The sequence below is a fragment of the Apus apus genome, chromosome 5 (genome assembly GCF_020740795.1).
Source record: "Apus apus isolate bApuApu2 chromosome 5, bApuApu2.pri.cur, whole genome shotgun sequence".
Taxonomy (NCBI): domain Eukaryota; kingdom Metazoa; phylum Chordata; class Aves; order Apodiformes; family Apodidae; genus Apus; species Apus apus.
In genome coordinates this window covers 58,719,290-58,737,249 of record NC_067286.1, presented here as the reverse complement: position 1 = coordinate 58,737,249, position 17,960 = coordinate 58,719,290, and the positions used below count along the sequence as shown (strand labels likewise).

Here is a 17,960-nt window from a genome sequence, read left to right as displayed (position 1 = left end):
GGCTTTCCAAGTTGAATTCCTGCCCTTTCAACACATTAGTTTCTGATTATTTCTTCTGTTTTGCAGTGTGCTTGAGGGAACCCAAGACGATGAAAAGAAATTCTTTGAGAAATGTGAAAACTGGATGAAATTCCTAGAAAAAATGAAAGAGGCCTTAAAAACAAATATTCCAGGACAGTTTGAAGAACTTCAAGAGCAACAGAGAGTATATGAGGTAAAGCTAAGTCTAAAAATTGAAGCATCTTCTTGAAAGGTGAAGGTCGGGGCAAAATCACTAGAAAATACTATGCCTTTTGAAATTACATCTGGGCAGAGTTTTACAGATGTTTTTCTGTAAAGAGTTTTTCACTTTTTTGAAATGTGGCCTTGTACTTATTCAGAAGAAAACATTGAAATGTGAAAATTCTTTTCCAAAATGGATGGAAAAGACATTTAGGAGTACATTCTCAAGTACTGTATCATCAGACTCCTGGATTTCTCCAACCCTGATGTTACTTGCCTGTCTGTTTGTCCTACAGTGCTGAAGCCTGTGGGAACTGGCTGGGCAGTTTGCTGGTGATCTGGCAGGAACCTTACCAGTTTCTGGAAGAACTGGATTTAAAATGAAATGTTTTGACAACATATTTCCATTTTGACCAGTTGTTAGATTTTGGTGGCAGTCTCTCTCACTGGCATTTTTCCAAACACTTGGAATTTGTTAGAGAGAGCACTAGTGCTTCACACGTGTGGCAGTATCCACTCAGAGGAGAAGGTACATTGCATGCTAGCAGTAGCATGTGGATGCAGTTCTAAGCAGTCCATCTATAGACTTTGTCCTAGTGGCAGGAGTTTGGCAAAACAGCCAAAATATGGGGGAAAAATCCCCCATATTTTCCCTTAACCAGGACAACTTAGAGCTCTCCAATTCATTCATTGCAATGAAATTATTGATAGAATAAACTTTTGCTCATTGTGATAAAGACTAAATTCACCCTTATATGTAGCTTCTTTATACCTTTTCTTTGGGCTTCTGTCTAGACTGCATTTCTCCTGAGTCCAGCAAACTTTAGGCTTCATATTGATTACCTGTAACACACAGCTCCCAGTGGGTTCTGCTGTCACATATGTGCAAATTCCTCCTGATACCCAAAAAATGTGGAATCTTTTAGGATGCATTTGACACTAGCACTTAAAATTAACAGAGCTTTCAGCATTTAAAATTATATAAATGCTGTCACTTGAGAGGAGCAGAACCAACTTTCACAGCAAAGCTTGTTCGGTAAATAGTTAAAACTGTTGTTCTCATGGTATTTTCAGATGCTGCAAACTGAGATTTCCATAAATCAGCAGACATTTGATTCTATCATAACCAAAGTTCTACTCTCCTTGGAATCTGGAGAAGCAGAGAAAAGGTAACCTTTTTGTTTTTCTCCCTAAGATCTTGGTAATTCAGTGAATATGATCTCTTCCCTGGAGTTGGTCTTGAATCTTTGCTCTCATGAGGACATAAACCCACTGCATTGTGGATAGGAACTGGATGTTCTGGCTAACAAAAATAATTGCTCCAGGACAGGAGGCTTCCTTGTCTTCTGCTATGCTGCAGTTTTCGAAACTGTAACTGTAGCTGAGGAGGATCCTTTTTTTCTCTTCCTAGACCTCTCTACTTTTTAAAGCACAGAGGTGTGAGACTGTCCATGTGGCTCCTGGCACACATGACAGAGCATTGAATCATTGGCCACACAACCCAACCCATGTGGTAGCTAAATCTGGTTTTTATCAGCATGAACTTACACTTTTCTTTTAATCAACAGAGAGTGAGAAGTATCAAAGAATGTTTGTGAACAGAGGTTCAAATGTCTCAAGCATTTTTTCTGTCAAGACATTACTCCTCTCTGCCAGAGCTTGCTGCTTCCAGAGAGTTGGCAGGGCAGTGTGTGCACTCCCCTCAGCCACTTCAGTATGAGGTCCATAGGTTGGCTTAAAGCTGCTCAGGAAGGTAGAGCTAAATTAAGCAAAGCTGCTGGATTTTTGTATTGAATCTAGCCCCACAAACATGGGCGTTTGTCTAAGAGCTAATCTGTGGGCCATGGCCTTCTGCAGAGGAGCAGAACTGATAGATGGTGATTGTCTTAATCACTCCGGCTAGATCTGCTGGATCCATGTTGTGAGGCCAAAAAACTGCTTGACTAGGTTCAATAACAACACAGAGCCCTTTCACTTTGCAGTTAGGTCCTACTGCTGCAGGATACAATGATGGTTGAACCCTTGCTTACAGCCTGGTAAAAGTACAGATCAATTTTGTAGCATAATTGGAGACCTTGTCTCACTTGCATTGACCTTGTCCTCCAGAGAAGTGTTTAGTGCATATTGTTTCTGTGGTTGCTGTACTATATATGTTGCTATACCACAATAGCAAGAATGACTTGCATTATCATTCTTCTATCATGTAAAAGGTTTTTTGTATTGCTTATAAGATGGCATACGGAGAGTAGGGCTGAGCTGCATAGAGTGTTTTTGCATAGGTGGGTATTGTAACTGGAATACCACACTGCAAATGGAAATTCATCACAATTATTGTAAAATGCAGCCATGAGGTCAAAATCCATTGACACTCAACACTTGTCATTTTCAGAACGGAGTTTATTTCCAAGCTCACTTTGCTGAAGGAGCAGTGGCAGAATGTTATCTGGACAGTTCAGCAGAGGAAGAAAGATATTGATGGGCTCGTGAGCCAGTGGCAGCTCTTCAGGAGTTCCTTGCAGAGTCTCAGCAGATTTCTTGATGATACAAACAGCTTCCTCAAAGCTGTGAAGAGCCAGGACTGCTATAGCCTTTACCAGCTTAGAAATCTAATTCATGATTGCAAGGTACTGTATTTGTTTCTCATAAATCAAAAATCCATGGGGTTTTTTCCTCAGCCTGAAACAACTTCTGTCCAGTAAGGTAAAAAGCTTTAAAATCACATGCTTTTTGGGGAAAATACCACCTGATGAAACTTTTTGCTTAAAGCTGACCACAGATGAGAAAAAAAGTGACATTGTGAAAGGCTTGTTATACTAGGAAAATTCCTGATCAAAATTGTTGTTTAAGTAGCCTTGTATGCTTTAAAATTTTATGGATATGAACATGGAAATGCAGGATGCCAGGGAGCCCTGGTCAGCAGGTACCCTCTAGGTCAGTGTGCTGCTGAATGCAGGCCTTGCAGTTTGCCTGAAGGAACTAAAAAATTAGTTTTCCTTAGTAAGAAAAGCCAGAAAGTCTTTTCCCTCCAACTCCAAACTGCCCTTCCCACTTGCTGCTGTTTTACAAGAAGAAACAATTATCATATCTGCTTGTGTTGTAGGCAAATTGTTGTTGATGGCTTACTTCACTTGGAGTATGTCGTGATTCAAAGCTGTTATCTCTAAAAATTTTTCTTAGCTTCTGATTCCAGAGGTGCTAACAGAACTTAACATGTTTTCTTCTTTATTCTGAATGAGTTGTACAACTGAATTTCTATCTTGTTGTAATTGCTGCACTTTCACTCTATTGATGTAAAAAGCTATTGTGGAGTTTTATAAATCAGAAAATCACAAAGAATCTGATTTTTTTGAAAGTAAAAGAGCAGACAGAAGATCTATTCACTACTTTTTCATGAATGTGAAGAAACTAGTGCCTTGAAACTCCCTTTGTGAGTGTTCCTTTCTTCCCAAGTGAAATGCCAGGAGTGCACTTCTAAAGCTTGCTAAGAACAGTTTAGAAGCTGAAATTATTTATTTTTCTTTTAAAGAGGAAGGCAGTGATTCTTCAGAGGTGGCAAGCCATGTACTTCTTAGTCATCGATGTTGGGGAGAAGCTGCGCACTGTCTCCGACCCAGAGACCAGCGCTGTTCTCCAGGAGGAGCTCAGCCAGTTACAGGAGAGCTGGGGGAACACCCAGGCCCTGCTGGAGAAGAAGAAGGTGGAGCTCAGCAGCACCATACAGGTAGATTATGCCCTCCCCAGGGAGGAGTGGCACCTGCTTCTCTGACACTGGGTCTCCAGAGTCTGTAGCAACGAGGCAAACACTGGGCTGCTGCTCCATGCAGAGGGCTCGAGGGAAGTGCCTGTCAAGTTCCTTCAGGGCTTGTGGGAAGCTAAAACTGCTGTCCCTTGATTCTCCAAAGGAAAATGGAGTTGGCATGCATTTGTTGCTACAATGGACAATCCTGCTCTGATTATTCTCATGCTCCCTGTGGCCTGGAGCTCTCTCCTGCTTTGGACTGTGAATCCTGAGCTAAGATTTAGCTTTGAAGGAGTTAGCATGACTTGTTGCTCCTCTTGTTCTTGCACCTCTGAACAGAAGGGTAGGTCATATTTATTTCTTTACAGCAATAAATTTGCTTTTGTGGCTAGACAGCACATAGGTACGTCTTAAAACTGGATATTGTCATTGATATGATCCCCAGCCCAAATCTATGCTAAAAAATCTCTCAGGTTGGAGAAAACAAAACCAGCAGAAATGCTCTGTATGACAAACCTTATATACAAGAAGAGGGTTTAAGTTCTGTTGCAAATCCACACACCAAATTCTTGTGGGTGCTACAGTATATCAAAAAGAATATCCAAATAGCCACAGCACATAATTTTTAATTTCAGTGAGTTGAAGAGGCTATTTTGTAACATAACCAGACTTACAATATGTCATGATAAAGTATCTTAATCTAACTTCCTTGGGTCTGCCTGAACAGAGTTGGGACTGCTGTGAAAAAGAAACCAAGGAGCTAAAAAGCAGGCTACAAGAGCTGAAAGAGAAAGTAAAAGATCCACTTCCACTTGAACATGAAGAGCTCTACAAAGCCAAGGAACACATTAAGGTATTGAACAGCCACACTATATTTAAATAGATGTAGTCTTTGCACAACTCCTCATCCCTACAAAATTAGTTTTCTCTCTTAGCTGCTCTTCTGTTACACTGAATTTCTCTCCTTTATACCATCCTGATGGGTGCCAGTCTACAAAGTGCAGCTGGCCAAGAAGATTAGAAGAGTAGTAGTAGTGTTTGGATTTTTTTTCTCCTGCTCCTTTTCCACAGTCTGAATTTATAAAATAAGCAGTTCTATTAAAAAAAAAAAAAAGAGGGAGGGGGGGGAAACTCCCTGGTCTCAGTTCAATTGGCTGCTGTCCTAATGGCTGAATCTCCATCTTTGTTTTCCAATCCATTTTGGACAGGGAGCTCCTCAGGCAGGAGACCTTGTAAGTCTATGAAGCACCATGCATACCTGTGGGATCTGAGAATAATTAAAGAGAAAGAAAATTAAGAGTAAGGGAGTGGCAAAAGCCCTTGCAGTCCATAGTGCACCATGAAAATTAAATGGCAAGAAAGTATTTCCAAGGGATAGGAGACGTTTTGTCTGGACTGGCCAGTCTTTCATCATCCTTTTATGAAGTAAATTGTTGACCTATGTAGTGGGAACAAATAAGCTTATTAACAAGCCAAGGCTTTGAACTCATTATCAGCTGTCTGAAATCTTCTTTGTGAGTGCTGGCTGCCTTTCCCACAGCAGCAGTCTTGCTGTAGCCCTGAATTATTTGTGAGATGGCAGCACACAGCTCCTGCCTCTTATTCCAGTACGAGAAATTCAGCCACAAATCCATCAGGTCAGACAGTTCCGATGCAGTTGCTGCTTATGGGTGTCACAGTATAATAAAATAAAGGACCAAAATAGCATGGTGGAAAAGGCACTTCCTTTCCTCTCCCTGTATTCCACTCTTCTGTGGAATAAAGCTGTTTTTCTCTGAGGCCTGGACATTATACAAGGCTAGCAAAGTCCCATGGAATTCCATTCTTAGCTCCATTAATAAAGGGTTCAACCCTTGTAAAGATATGCAACTCCATGTGTGCACATCTGTAGGAAGTAATTTGTTGTGAGCTCAGGTAAATTTTAGTTTCAGGTTTGGCTTTTTTTCCCGCCCTCCAGTGTTAATGCAGATCCGTTTTGGGTTTGTTTTTATGATTTAGATATGTGACTGGATCAAAAAACTATGAAAGTGCTCACAGGGCTTGTGCCCAGCACACTTCTCCTGATAAAAACACTTTTTTTTTTTCCCCTTTAAAATGAGACAAATTGGATCCTATGTAAGAGCCTTTTTTTTTGTCTTAGAAGCCAGTGACCCTTCCCAGCAGCTGCCTTGCAAAATGGGACCTAGTACCTAGTGTGCATGTCCTGTTTCCCAGCCCATGGCAGTGGTGTCTCTGCTTTTTAGGTGAACATTTTAACACCTATAAGTAAAATACATAACCCTGTTATAAAGGGAAAGGGAGTCAGGAGAACAAAGCAGAAGTGAGTGCATGTGAATGAACAGTTTAAAAGCTCCACTTTTCTGACAAACCCGATGAAGTGCCTGTGGAATAATGCATTAGGGAAAGGAACTAAGTTTTTATTTATTTATTTTTTAACACTTAAATAACCTGAAATTGGAACAAATGCAGGTGGAAAGCAACTTGGTCAAAATAATAAGAAAGAAAACCCGAACTGGCAGGTTCCTTCTTGGAGGTGAAACCCCCAGTCGGTGCCCTGGAGCATGGGGAGCTGGGGAGAGGTGGGGGCGGCCACGATTCCAGCAGTTCTGGACGCAGCGGAGGCTGCTCCTGCACCCCTGGATCAGCCGCGGCTCTGCCCTGGGCTCCGAGTCCTGCCCTGGGCTCCAGCGGGTTCCGAGTCCAGCCGAGTGCCAGAGGCGCGGGGACCCCGTCCAGCCCCGCCGGCGAGCGCGGCACAGGCGGCTGCACATTCCCCTCCTCTCCTCCCCCACAGGCCGGGCTGGGGATTAGCCAGCAGGTTTGGAAACCGGAGGAGCTTAGTGCCAAGGCTTGTTCTGGGTGCTTTTCCATGCAGGAGCTGGAGCAGTCGCTGGCAGACTGGGCCCGCAACATGAAGGAGGTGCAGGCCATGAAGGTGGGGCTGGCTCACTGCATCCTCACCGAGGACATGGTGGTGCTCAGGGAGCAAATCGAACATTTGCACAGGCAGTGGGAAGATCTCTGCTTGCGAGTAAGTCTCATGCCTCCTCTGGGATTTTATAGCGGGATGTTCCTAGGACCTGGCAGGAAAGGGGGAGCGGGTTAGCAGACGGGCTTTCTCTTGGGGCTGGCTCACTTTTGCAGTCTTGGGTTGGGATAGGGCTTCTCCTGGTGCAGGGCTGAAGTTTGTCCTTTGTTTCCTGGACGCAGGCTGCTGAGATGATTTTATTTTTTTTTTAAGCCTCTGAACTGCACTTAGAGCTCAAATGTAGCTGCTTACTGAAATAGGTGCCTTTGTTCTGGGCTGCCAAAGGGAGGAAGGGGGGCAGAGAGGGATAAACACAGGAATTGCCTGAGGGCATGAAGCTGGGAAAGGAAGGGGGAGGTCTTAGCGATCTGATGTTTACAAAAAATGCCGGGAGAGTTGATAAAGAGAAAAACTTACATGTGTTTAAATACAGACTCCTTAGATTTAAACACATTAAGAACTGACTTGTCTTTTCTGTAGCAGTAAAATACTGTGCAACATTTGCATACTTTATAGTTTGTTGCTTTATTACACTTAATTTAGTGCTGCATGTGAAATTGCTGGGGAACGTTTACCAGAGAAGTCACATGAACTTGATTCATTAGGTTATTATGCAGTTTGAATGTGTGTTTACTTTGACCTGTTAACAGGATTGGAAGAAGTAAAATACTTCGGGGTCTTAAGTTACTCTGGGTGCCTCTACATGCCAGCAAGCCAAACTTTTGCCTCTCTTTACTCACAAGTCCATAGTTTTTATTTTAGCTTGTAAAGAAGTATTGAAGCAAGTTAGTATTTCGCATCTAACCCTTACTCAGACAAAATAAAGCAATCTGGGTCAGAATATTGCATAGTAATGAACAGCTGTGCATGTTTCACGAACTTTGGTGTGATGAAATAGTCGTTTGGGTTTATTTTTGTGTTGCCACGAGAAAGAGAAAAAATTAGTAACTTTGCCTCAGACTGGATGGTTAATCTGCAACCAGTGTTTTCTCTGTTCTTGTTTCTGAACTCTGAAAATAATTCCAGAGGCGCCCTCCCACCTCCTGAGAAATATAGGTCATTATTTTTAAATCTAAATGCCTGGACCATTTTCCTAGTGGAAATCTGTAGTTAAGACTATAAATGAGAGAACTTCTTGGTTTTCCTTTTTTGGTGAACTTCTGGTGCCTGCTGTTTAAGCTATGGTGAATAGCCCTAAAAATTGAGCTCTCTTTTGCAGGGACCCCACCACTACAGTATATCCAAGTACTAATTTTCTGTAGTAATTTAAGTTGAGATTTATTCAAAATTTCTATTTTAATTTCCTGAGGGAAACAATATTTAGTTCAGTCTATCTTGGGGAGAAGAAAGGGGTGCCATTAGTGTGACCGTGTTAGACACACAAAAACCTGTAGTGGGAGGAATCTATTCGGTGCTGCAGCAGAGGGACATGCTGAAATGTTTCCACAGCCCTAATGAGCCTCCGGAGAGCCAGGGGTGATGGTCAGAGAGAGGAGGGAAGCAGACTTTGTTAGTTCTGCTGCTAGCACAACTGCTTTGTTTTGGCTAACAAATTAGAGGAGTCAAGATGTATTGTGCGACCAAAAAAAACCAACGCACAACAATCTGCAGTATAAATGCAGAGAGGTGAAAGGCTTTAAGAGGGAGAGGCAGCTGCAGCTGTCAGAGCCAGGGGAGTGGGACAGCCCGAGTGGGCAGGGACACAAACACACTGAGTGAGCAGACGAACTCAGGGGATTAGCATTTACACAGCAGCCCTTGCAAGGAACATGTAGGTCAAAGATTTAACTGTCCGTTTCAGGAAGTATCCTGTCTTAATCAATGCTGGAGTATGGGTTGGATGGTTGGGCCTTGATATTCTTTCAGCCTCCCTTGGGAATGCCCACATTGCTCCTGCATCATGCCATGGATGCAAAACTGGAGCTGATAACCAAGGCAGGGGCTCAAAGCAAGGCCTAGCATGAGGGAATCATGTTACAGAAGCTTGTCTAGGATTTTTTGGCTCAGTCCTGTTTTACCCTCAATCTGTATTGCTTAGCAAGCTAAAAGGTGCTTCCTTCTCTTAAAATCCTGCCTTTCCCCATGCTTAGCAGGCAAAAATGAAGTCAAGGTCATTTCAGGATTTAAGGATGATTTTGCTGACATGCATAATCTCTTCTTCCACCGACCAAGTTTACTCACCTCCACACATGGGAGGTGCTGCAGGTGGTAGTGGAAGGATGAGGGATTTACCCTTCATACCTCTGAGTCTGAGGGTATGAGGGAGCATCCCAGAGCAGGGACCCTCTTAGAGAGACTGGTCCCTGCTTCTGTCTGAGATGTTGGAGCAGTGATACTAGCTTTGCTGGTTCAGGTAGCATCAGACCTTAACTCCTGTCTAGACAACTTATCTGTCCTGGCAAATGTAATTTTGAACAGAAAAAACCCATAGTTTTTAATAAAAAGGATAGATTCTTGATGATTTTTTTTAAGTTCTCCAAGAACTGGTGATCAAATGGAAATAATAAAGGGTGTTTTTTATATAGGTAAAATATTTGCAGTCATTAGTTGCAACTTTTTTTTTACAGTTGCAGAAAAATAATGACTTACCTAAATGTCATTTCTCTTGTGTTGTGTAGGAGACCACACTAAACAGTATGTGGCAATAATATATTTTATATTGCTTTTTTGTTTGGCATTTTCAGGTTTTCACAGAGTAATATTTCAATTGTTACATAAGCTTATTGTTTATAAAGCTGTCACTCAGTTTAATTCTTCTGAGGGAGAGACTCCGGTGTTTGCTAGTCAACTTTTGGCCCTGCTATCCTAAATAAGATGTAGTAAAGATATTCTCCTGCAAGACGGGATATGATAAAATGCAGACTAGAAATTAGAAGGCTCATAATTGCTTGTTTCCTTCCTGAAGAAGATGTTGCCAGCAGCTGATGTGTGTGCTTATCCATAGGTGTCTCTGCGAAAGCAGGAGATCGAGGATAGGCTCAATGCCTGGATCATGTTCAATGAAAAGAATAAGGAGCTGTGCTCCTGGCTGGTACAAATGGAAAGCAAAGTGTTGCAGACTGCAGATGTTAGCATTGAAGACATGATAGAGAAATTGCAGAAGGTAAGTAGCAACACCACTTTTCTTCAATTGCAGTCTGATAGCTCATTATAGAGACACCATTTCTCATTTCTTCCTTGCCTCTCGGAAGCGACACATGATATAAAACCAGCACGTACAGGCTGTTGTGAGAAGATGAGCTTTTCCAGCCTCAGCTCTTCTTCTTTGTGCTCAGACTTGAAGCATACTGCAAAACAGAAATGGCACCTGACTGCATTTAGGCATTGAGTGAGCAGTATGTGAGTTGCAGTGATGGAGATCTGTTTTTTTGGCACACATGCACATACAGCACTGCTCGGAGCTTTCCCTGCCCGTCACTGGTGTCCTGGGAGTATCTCATTGCTCTCACTGCTAGTGGTTATGAAACTGGTAGTCAGAGGCAAAGAAAAGATTGTAGGATGGGGTAGGTCTTAAGCTAGGGGAATAAGAAGTTATCACAACCAAAAATAGAGCCTAATTCTGCCCCTTCTCCTTGGTAGTCAGTGTAGTGGTGCTTTCTAATAGGATCGTACTAGCTTGATTTTAAACAGGACCATTATTTTGCTGCAGTGTTCCTGCCCGTGGCTTAAAGATCCTGGTGTCTAATCTCAGATCTCCTATGGGTAAGAATACCAAGAAATTAAGCCACCGTAAACTTGAATTTGGGTTCTTTTGAGTTAGCTTGTTTGAAAAACTACATTAAATAAGGAAAGCTGAGAGAAAATTAGAACACTAACTATTTTTAGGAGTACTTACTCCTGGCCCTTGCAAGTCTTTAAGCTGCTTATTTTTTTCATAGTGGTTTCACTGTAAGAGTTCTTTTCTGTTGAGGATTTTTTTCTGTTTTAAGTGAGAGATTTTGACATACTAATGTAGAAACCTCAGGCGGTGTCAAGCCAAACCTGACTTCACATTACACAAGTGGGAAAAGAAACAGTTTTATTTTGGTTTTGTTGATTTAGTCTGATTTGCCCAGGAATTAAGCAATGTTTGTGTGTATTTGTCAGGATTGCATGGAAGAAATAAACCTGTTCAGTGAAAATAAGCTTCACTTGAAACAAATGGGCGATCAGCTAATCAAGGCTAGCAACAAGAGCCGAGTTGCAGAAATAGATGATAAACTCAACAAAATCAATGATCGCTGGCAGCATCTCTTTGATGTCATTGGAGCACGGTAAGAAAATGATTTTCAATGTTTTCTGTGAGATAAAAGTCAGAGACTAGTGTCCTTGACCATCAGAAACAGACTGACACGACTTCTCGGTTCTGTTGAAATTTATTATTTCAGCTGAAATAGAAACTGAAGTGGTTGCTTTTTTCTTGCTTACTTCCTGTAGCATTATGACACCAAATGTCTTAGTTTATCTCGTAGTAGAGGGCACAGGATGTGAGAATAAATATAAAATATAATTTTAATTATGGGGTCTATGTAAAAGGAAGAGTCAAAATGATTTCTCTTTTGCATGTGTTGATTTGCAACTTAATTTTAAGGCAGTGTGGTGGGACCTCATTTGAGCTTTTTAAGAGAGTCCTCTGTTTTAAGACAAACCTCTCTTTCTCCCTGCACAGAATTTGGGAATAGATTGGTGACCTATCTGTGTAGACAGTCACTTACATAATGACAATATTCCTTTTTTACATACAAAGGTCTATTAAATTTCATTTAATATTAGTGCTATTTCTTAGTCTGTTTCCTAGAAACAACTGGAAGACCATGCCATGAGTTTGTTTTTTAAATTCAGGATCTTCTGCATGATGGTGAAATGAAAAATAATATCAGTTTAAATTTAAACTAAACCCTGCATAGTCTAGGCAATGACCTCTTCTTAAAGGGTTAAACATGTTTATTATACTTTGACAGAGTTAAGAAAAACATGATCATTTTAGTATCAGCCTTACTGAGGCCGTCCCCTTTTCACTATTATCTCTGAGTTTCTGCCACAGCTTAAGGGGAGAATGCTGGGCTGGTCTCACTGCCTGCCTGAGTTTAATAGTAATCCAGAAATAATATGGCTAACACCAAATTAGAATTGGCCTAAACTTCTCTCCCAAGGTTGTGTTTGGCCTGTAACCCCCCTCTCTGAGCCTCCAGAAGCCCTCTGGCTCAGCATTTGGGACAGATAAGGCAGGCAGTTGTGCTGTGACAAGGTAGTGCTAAGTGTGTTGGATCTTAATCAGGAATGAGATCTGAATTAATGGTGACACATGAGCTGTGAATGATTAAGCAGAAGCTGCCTTCTTAAGATATAACACTTTGCAGATCATCTTGCAATGGTTTGTCTCAAGGTGTCTTTTATAACAGCACTTTCTCTGTTCTCATCTTACGGTAACATGCCACTTCAAAAACACTTTTTTAATAATTTGTGTTCTGCTGTTAGTTTTAAAATGCAGATTAAAATGTACCATTTTAAAAGTGAGGAGACAGGGCTTATTTCTTGTAATATTTAGGAAAATATGCTGAAAAACTGATGGGATATTTAGAGTGAGATCTGGCAGTCTTATTCTGGTAGTCTGTGGCAACAGAGCACTTGTTTGTCTCCCTGGGATGTCTTAAATCTTCACCTTCAGGCAAATGTATGGTGCTGCTTTGAGGCACAGTGATGTGGGTTTGCCTGGAGCATCAACACATCTCCTAGTATTGGCTTCCCAAATGGATATTGCAGCTACTGGGGAGTTGGTGTGATGCTTTATTCCTGTGTTCTTAATTCCAAAATGTCTGAAACATGCCAGCTTCTACTTCTGTCAACTTTGTGCTCAGGACTGGGGTAATGAACTGGAAGGACCTGACAAAATGTGGTTTTAAGCAGCTCCCTCAGTGGTTCAAGGATATCAGGCAGCCCAGCAGGCTCTGCTAGTCCGCTTGGGCTTAATGGTAGCAGAGGTTCAGCGTATTGCAGCATCTTTCAGCATGGGTGTAGCACATCTCCTTATCTAAGCCACTTTGCTTGGGCTTGGCTCGCAGCTCAAGCGTTCCAACTGCTCAGTGATAAAAACAATCCGTATATGGTCCTAAGAGTTTATTTTACTCTTCTTACAACATTGCAGCTTCCCATTTTGAAATTGCTGCTGTGGTGGGAACTTGCTGAGGTTTGAATTCTGAAGGAATTAAATTAGACTTCAGTTGACTAAAATTTCCACCTCACTCACAGGTGTGTTTTGGGGCACTCAAGGGGAGGCTTCTCCCATGCTTTTGGGTAGCTTCTCTTAAGCTCAGGCAATGGGAAGGAGGCAGTAGTTCACAGATAAAGCACAGATTGGGCCTCTTCATGGGGGACCAGAGTAGAGAAAGGAGTCTTAGGCTGGTGGTGAGATGACCTGTGAGCATGGGTTGTGATGCCCCATGCTGATAAACTGTATCCTTCCTTTTCACTTTACTTTTGCAAAAACTTTTAAAAAATACTGTATTTAAGCTGTGTTGAAAGGGTACATGAAAATATGGCAGTGGCAAAATTTGTGTTATCCCTGTTGCATGAAGCCATCACAATCCAGACATCCTCAAATGATCTCAAACATCTGCCATCACCAGTTTCATCCCGTGGATAGGGTGGCTTGGCTCCAGGAGGGCCGTGGAGAGTTTGAGGCAATCGAGGTAGGAGAATGCTGCCTGGAGGGAAATTATTAATCTTGACTGTGGTGGGGAGGCAATCTTGTCTTGCTCCTGAAAAAAACTACTTGTACTGATTTTCGCAGCACCTCTGTGAAATGAGGAGGTGGTTTTGCTCCTGACTTCACAGCTCAATAGCTGTGGCAAGTAAATGGAAGTAAAAATTTTCCAAGTTTTTGGGTGTTGAATCTGACCGCTTGAAGCCTTTTTTTTGACAAATATTATGACTTCAGCACTTTGTGTTAAACACATGACCAGCTGCTGCCTTTGTTCCCACTGGTGAGAGCACCACAGCCCACAGCAGCACTTCCCTGGACCCCCAGTGGCCATCCGTTACAGGGACAAGGACCAAGTGCCACCGTATCTCATGGCAGGCCAAGATTTGGGCAGGAAGTAAACTACAGAGCCATGCACTGAGCAGGAGGAGAAAACATAAATTGAGTAGCTGTGTGTTCACAGCCAGTCCTCCGTTTGAGGCTCTGAATCTTTCTAGTGTCAAACACTTCAATATCCTGTGGTTAAAAGGGTATAAAATAGCCTGTATCCAAAGGAGTCTAATTCAGATTTATAGGCAATTTGAGTGCTGTGGTTTCTGTTATCTCCATGGCTGACCCTGCAACCTGAGTAACATTTCATCTTTTCTGTAGTGCACTGTATGGGCTGTGTGATACCAACATGTGACCAAACCAGTCTAGTGCCAATGTATCAATACAGAGCATTCCTCCTGATAGTTTATTTCACCTTTTTAAACCAATAAACATCCTGGGACAGATGGGCATATTAGGTGAGCTCTACATTTAGTCCTTAAAGTGATTCTCTTAGTTCATGGTGACAAGCTTAGATTTGCCATCTGGCTGCACTTGCAGGACTAAGCACTGTCATTATATACCTTGTGCTCATCTTGTGTGGTAACAAAAGCTTTGTTGCAGCCCGAAGGTGGCTTGATGCATACTTGAAATAGTCTCAAAATGCTAGTTTTCTTGGGATAAAGTAACCATCAAGATATTAGAGTGCCTGGAAAGGAGAAAAATTAATTTCTGTTCGGCTCAGAAGATACTCTTGCCAGGGGAGGTTCTCATGCTGAATTCTCTGTTGACAGAGAGGGAATACAAACATCCTAACAGGCAGAAAGGAAGCATTGTGCTGACTGTAAAAATGGACACAGAAAATCTCTCGCTTTTGTTCTCTCAACACAAGCCTCATAGCAGCACTCTGCCAGAAGAAACAGCTGCATGCTTGCACATACACCTGAAACAGCAGGAGGAGCACAGGGGTGGTAGATGACCAAAAACACGTGGAGTGGGATTTACATCCCCAGCATGCTCTGGAGCAGCACTCTCTGGCCAGAATTGCCAGGGAACTGTGTCGTGCACAGCCGTGTCTCTTGGTGTTCTTCCCTGGCCCATCCACCACTGGTGCCTGTGGCCTCTCCTATGGCTGGTTTCTATTTATTTTCTGCCACGTTTGGCAGGGCAGACTGTCAGGCACCACAAGTTGGTGTGCTGTCCTGCCCTGTCACAGCCCACAGTCTGTGTGGGTGCACTCCCGAGTTCAAAGGTCTTTTTTAATTGCCACAGGTGGGGATTGCATGGCAAGGGAAGCAAAGCAAAGCAAAGCATGCTGCAGTGAGGCCCCCAGGTAAACAACACAGCCGCCTTCAGCACAATTATACTGGTTTGTGGCAGTACCACTGGAAAATCTCATTCTTGTAATTATTTTGGTGAAAAAAAAAAAAAAAAAATCTGGCCAGTTGAAATCTTACTCACGAAGTGCCTTCTTTCTTTCCCTTTTCTCCAGGTTCCCTGTCCTGTAGGGATTATGTTTCTCTCTGGTGCACAACCTGTGACAGCATTGATTATCATATCAGGCAGGATGGTTGGGTTTATTTTGGTTATGCAGTATGTGCTGGGAGCAGGGGGAGCTAGTGGTGCAAGGGCAGGCCCTGTCATCTGCGCACGGTCGCCCTTCCTGGTGTCCGCCTGTCAAGTTGGGAGGGTTATTCCCCAGTTTTCTGAGACCTGACATTTCAAACGGATTTTTGATCCTCCCTGGACTGTACTCAGGTTAAACTGTTGAGGTGACTGGGTGTGACTTACCTGTGCAAATGTGTGCAGTGTCTTCCCAGGCACTTTTTACACTGCCGTGTATTGACTGTGGGCAATTAGCAAGCCAGTACAGGTCTGCAGAAGATTACCTGAAGACTGAAAAATCTTTGATTTCAAAATAATTCCTTGCATTTTTGGTGGGATTAGTAGAACTCTTTTTTTTTCCTGACACTGGCTGGGTGCAGAGTGACTTTTAGTCCAAGGTTCTCCGACTTCCGCCTTTTTTTCTCACCCCGTGATCTCTGGCAGTCACAACACACAGAAATCATGACAGTGTGTTTTTCCACAAACAAATCATATAATAAATGAGGATTAGGGGTTGTTTTGTCCTTCGGCATAGCAGGCTACTTGCACTGGAGGCCTTCCATCTGCACTAGAAGGTTAAAGACAGGACAGGTTAGTGCGTGGGAGATTTAATTCATACTTAAATACCCAGGATATAATGGTAAAGGTGAGGGAAGAAGAACGCAGGGGAATTAAGGATATGAGTGTGTGCGTGGTGCCTGTGCATGGATATACATTTTCTCAGGGTTTGGGTTCAAATCAAATTGACTGCTGCAAATCATCCGGGTCTGAGGCTCCAATCCCACTTTCCCACAAGAAATGAGCACCGCGTCTACTTTCCTGGGAGCCGAAGCCTCCAGCCTGCAACCTTTTTGTTGCCAGCCACAGGCAGCTGCTCAGCGTGTGCTTCCTCGCGTGCTAATTCTCTTGTGTCAGAAATAAAGCTCTGGTGGCTTTGTTCTGAGGAGGGATGCGGCCGTTTGCCAGGTAAAATAGCAACTCAAAACGTAGGGGTTAAAACTGGGGGAGAGCTGTAGTGGTTCCCCAGCTCAGGGGTCGGGGAGGAGGACGGGCAAGCTTCCCCCCCCCCAGCGCGGGATGCTAAAGCGGCGAATAAATAGGGCATCTGTGGAGGAGGGGTTTCCTCTTCCATGCCTGCCGCAGTTGCACAGATGATCCCCTTTGCAGCTTGGGATTTGCAAGCTGAGGAATGGTTTTTTCTTGCGAGCTGTAAGTGCCATGTTGGTGAGTGGCTGCGGGTTTGGTTGCGGTGGGTTTTGTTCAGCCTGGAGGGGTGTGGGGGGGAAGGGCACCGCAGTGTCGATGCGCCGCAGCCTCCCTGCAATTCGCCTTGGACAAATGGATGACTGGGAGATGCGGCGCGTGAGCAGGAGGAGTAGTGCCCAGGGGCCACTCTCGCTTAAAATCAGCTGTGTTTTGGGGGTGTTGCACCCAAAACGGTGGAGATGTGTGACAACGACCTTTCGGACTCACCGGCAGGGTAACGTGAGAAGAGCCTCCCCCGGCACACCCGCTGTGCGCCCAGTGCTGGCACAGCCCAAACACGGGGCTTCCTTCCTGTCAGCACACCAGGGCTGGGAGATGTGCAGAGAAATGTCCTTGGCGTTTCATACCAAGGCCTAAAATTTGGCCTTTGACATCACCTCTCCAAATCGAGTCTTTTGTCCCTCACATGGTTAAGCTCGCCCTGCGTCTTGCTGAACAAAGGTTTGCTGGTTGTGCATCTCATTTGCCTTCCCCAGTTGTAAACAATTCTATCAGCTCTCAGGGCAATTGCAGCTCCTCTTTGGTTAAAAGAAATGTAGGTAGTATCTCTTTCTGGTTACATTTTGGCTTGTGAAGGAGAGTTTGGAATATATGTCAAGATGTTTCTCATTCCGTCAGACATCCAAATTTTAGTATTACTTATTACCTTATTTGAGCCTTGCTGTGCCTTTTCCTGCAGCATTTGACAGCCAATGCAATGCAATTGGCAGGCATTTTGCAGTTCTTGGTTGGTGTGGATACATTTCAGTCAACCTGGAAGAGCCTTCTACTGCTAGATACCTCTTGAGTAGTTACTATAAAATATTCTGTGTATTTGTGAGGCTGTGCAATGATTCAGCCTGAAACAGCTTAATGCATTTCTCGTGTAGCCCAATGCTGGCAACTTCATCAAGGGTCTTAAAACCCAAATCCCATCTCTAGTCAGGTCAGTTAGTCCTTCTGTTCACTTTTGCTGCCAGCTTTTAGTTATAATCTGCTAGTTTTGTTCTTTTTCTGCCGCTTCTATTTTGGTATTAAGACATTTAGGAACTGGCTTTTGTTTGGCTTATCCCAGGCATCTTAGGCGCCTGTCTAAGCACTGTTTTGAACCAGAATAGCTTTTAAGCTGGGCC

The 17,960-nt window shown here is 43.2% G+C and overlaps 1 protein-coding gene across 2 annotated transcripts in view; it reads left to right on the top strand.

The window, feature by feature from the left end:
• SYNE2 (spectrin repeat containing nuclear envelope protein 2) overlaps positions 1–17,960 on the top strand; it is a 181,463-nt gene that overhangs the window by 141,429 nt on the left and 22,074 nt on the right. For both annotated transcript variants that reach the window (XM_051621370.1, XM_051621368.1), the window contains 8 exons: positions 67–214; positions 1,297–1,391; positions 2,612–2,846; positions 3,749–3,943; positions 4,689–4,814; positions 6,837–6,992; positions 9,934–10,092; positions 11,076–11,242. In XM_051621370.1, coding sequence (XP_051477330.1) covers positions 67–214; positions 1,297–1,391; positions 2,612–2,846; positions 3,749–3,943; positions 4,689–4,814; positions 6,837–6,992; positions 9,934–10,092; positions 11,076–11,242 — 1,281 coding nt within the window. The remainder of the gene's footprint in view (positions 1–66; positions 215–1,296; positions 1,392–2,611; positions 2,847–3,748; positions 3,944–4,688; positions 4,815–6,836; positions 6,993–9,933; positions 10,093–11,075; positions 11,243–17,960) is intronic.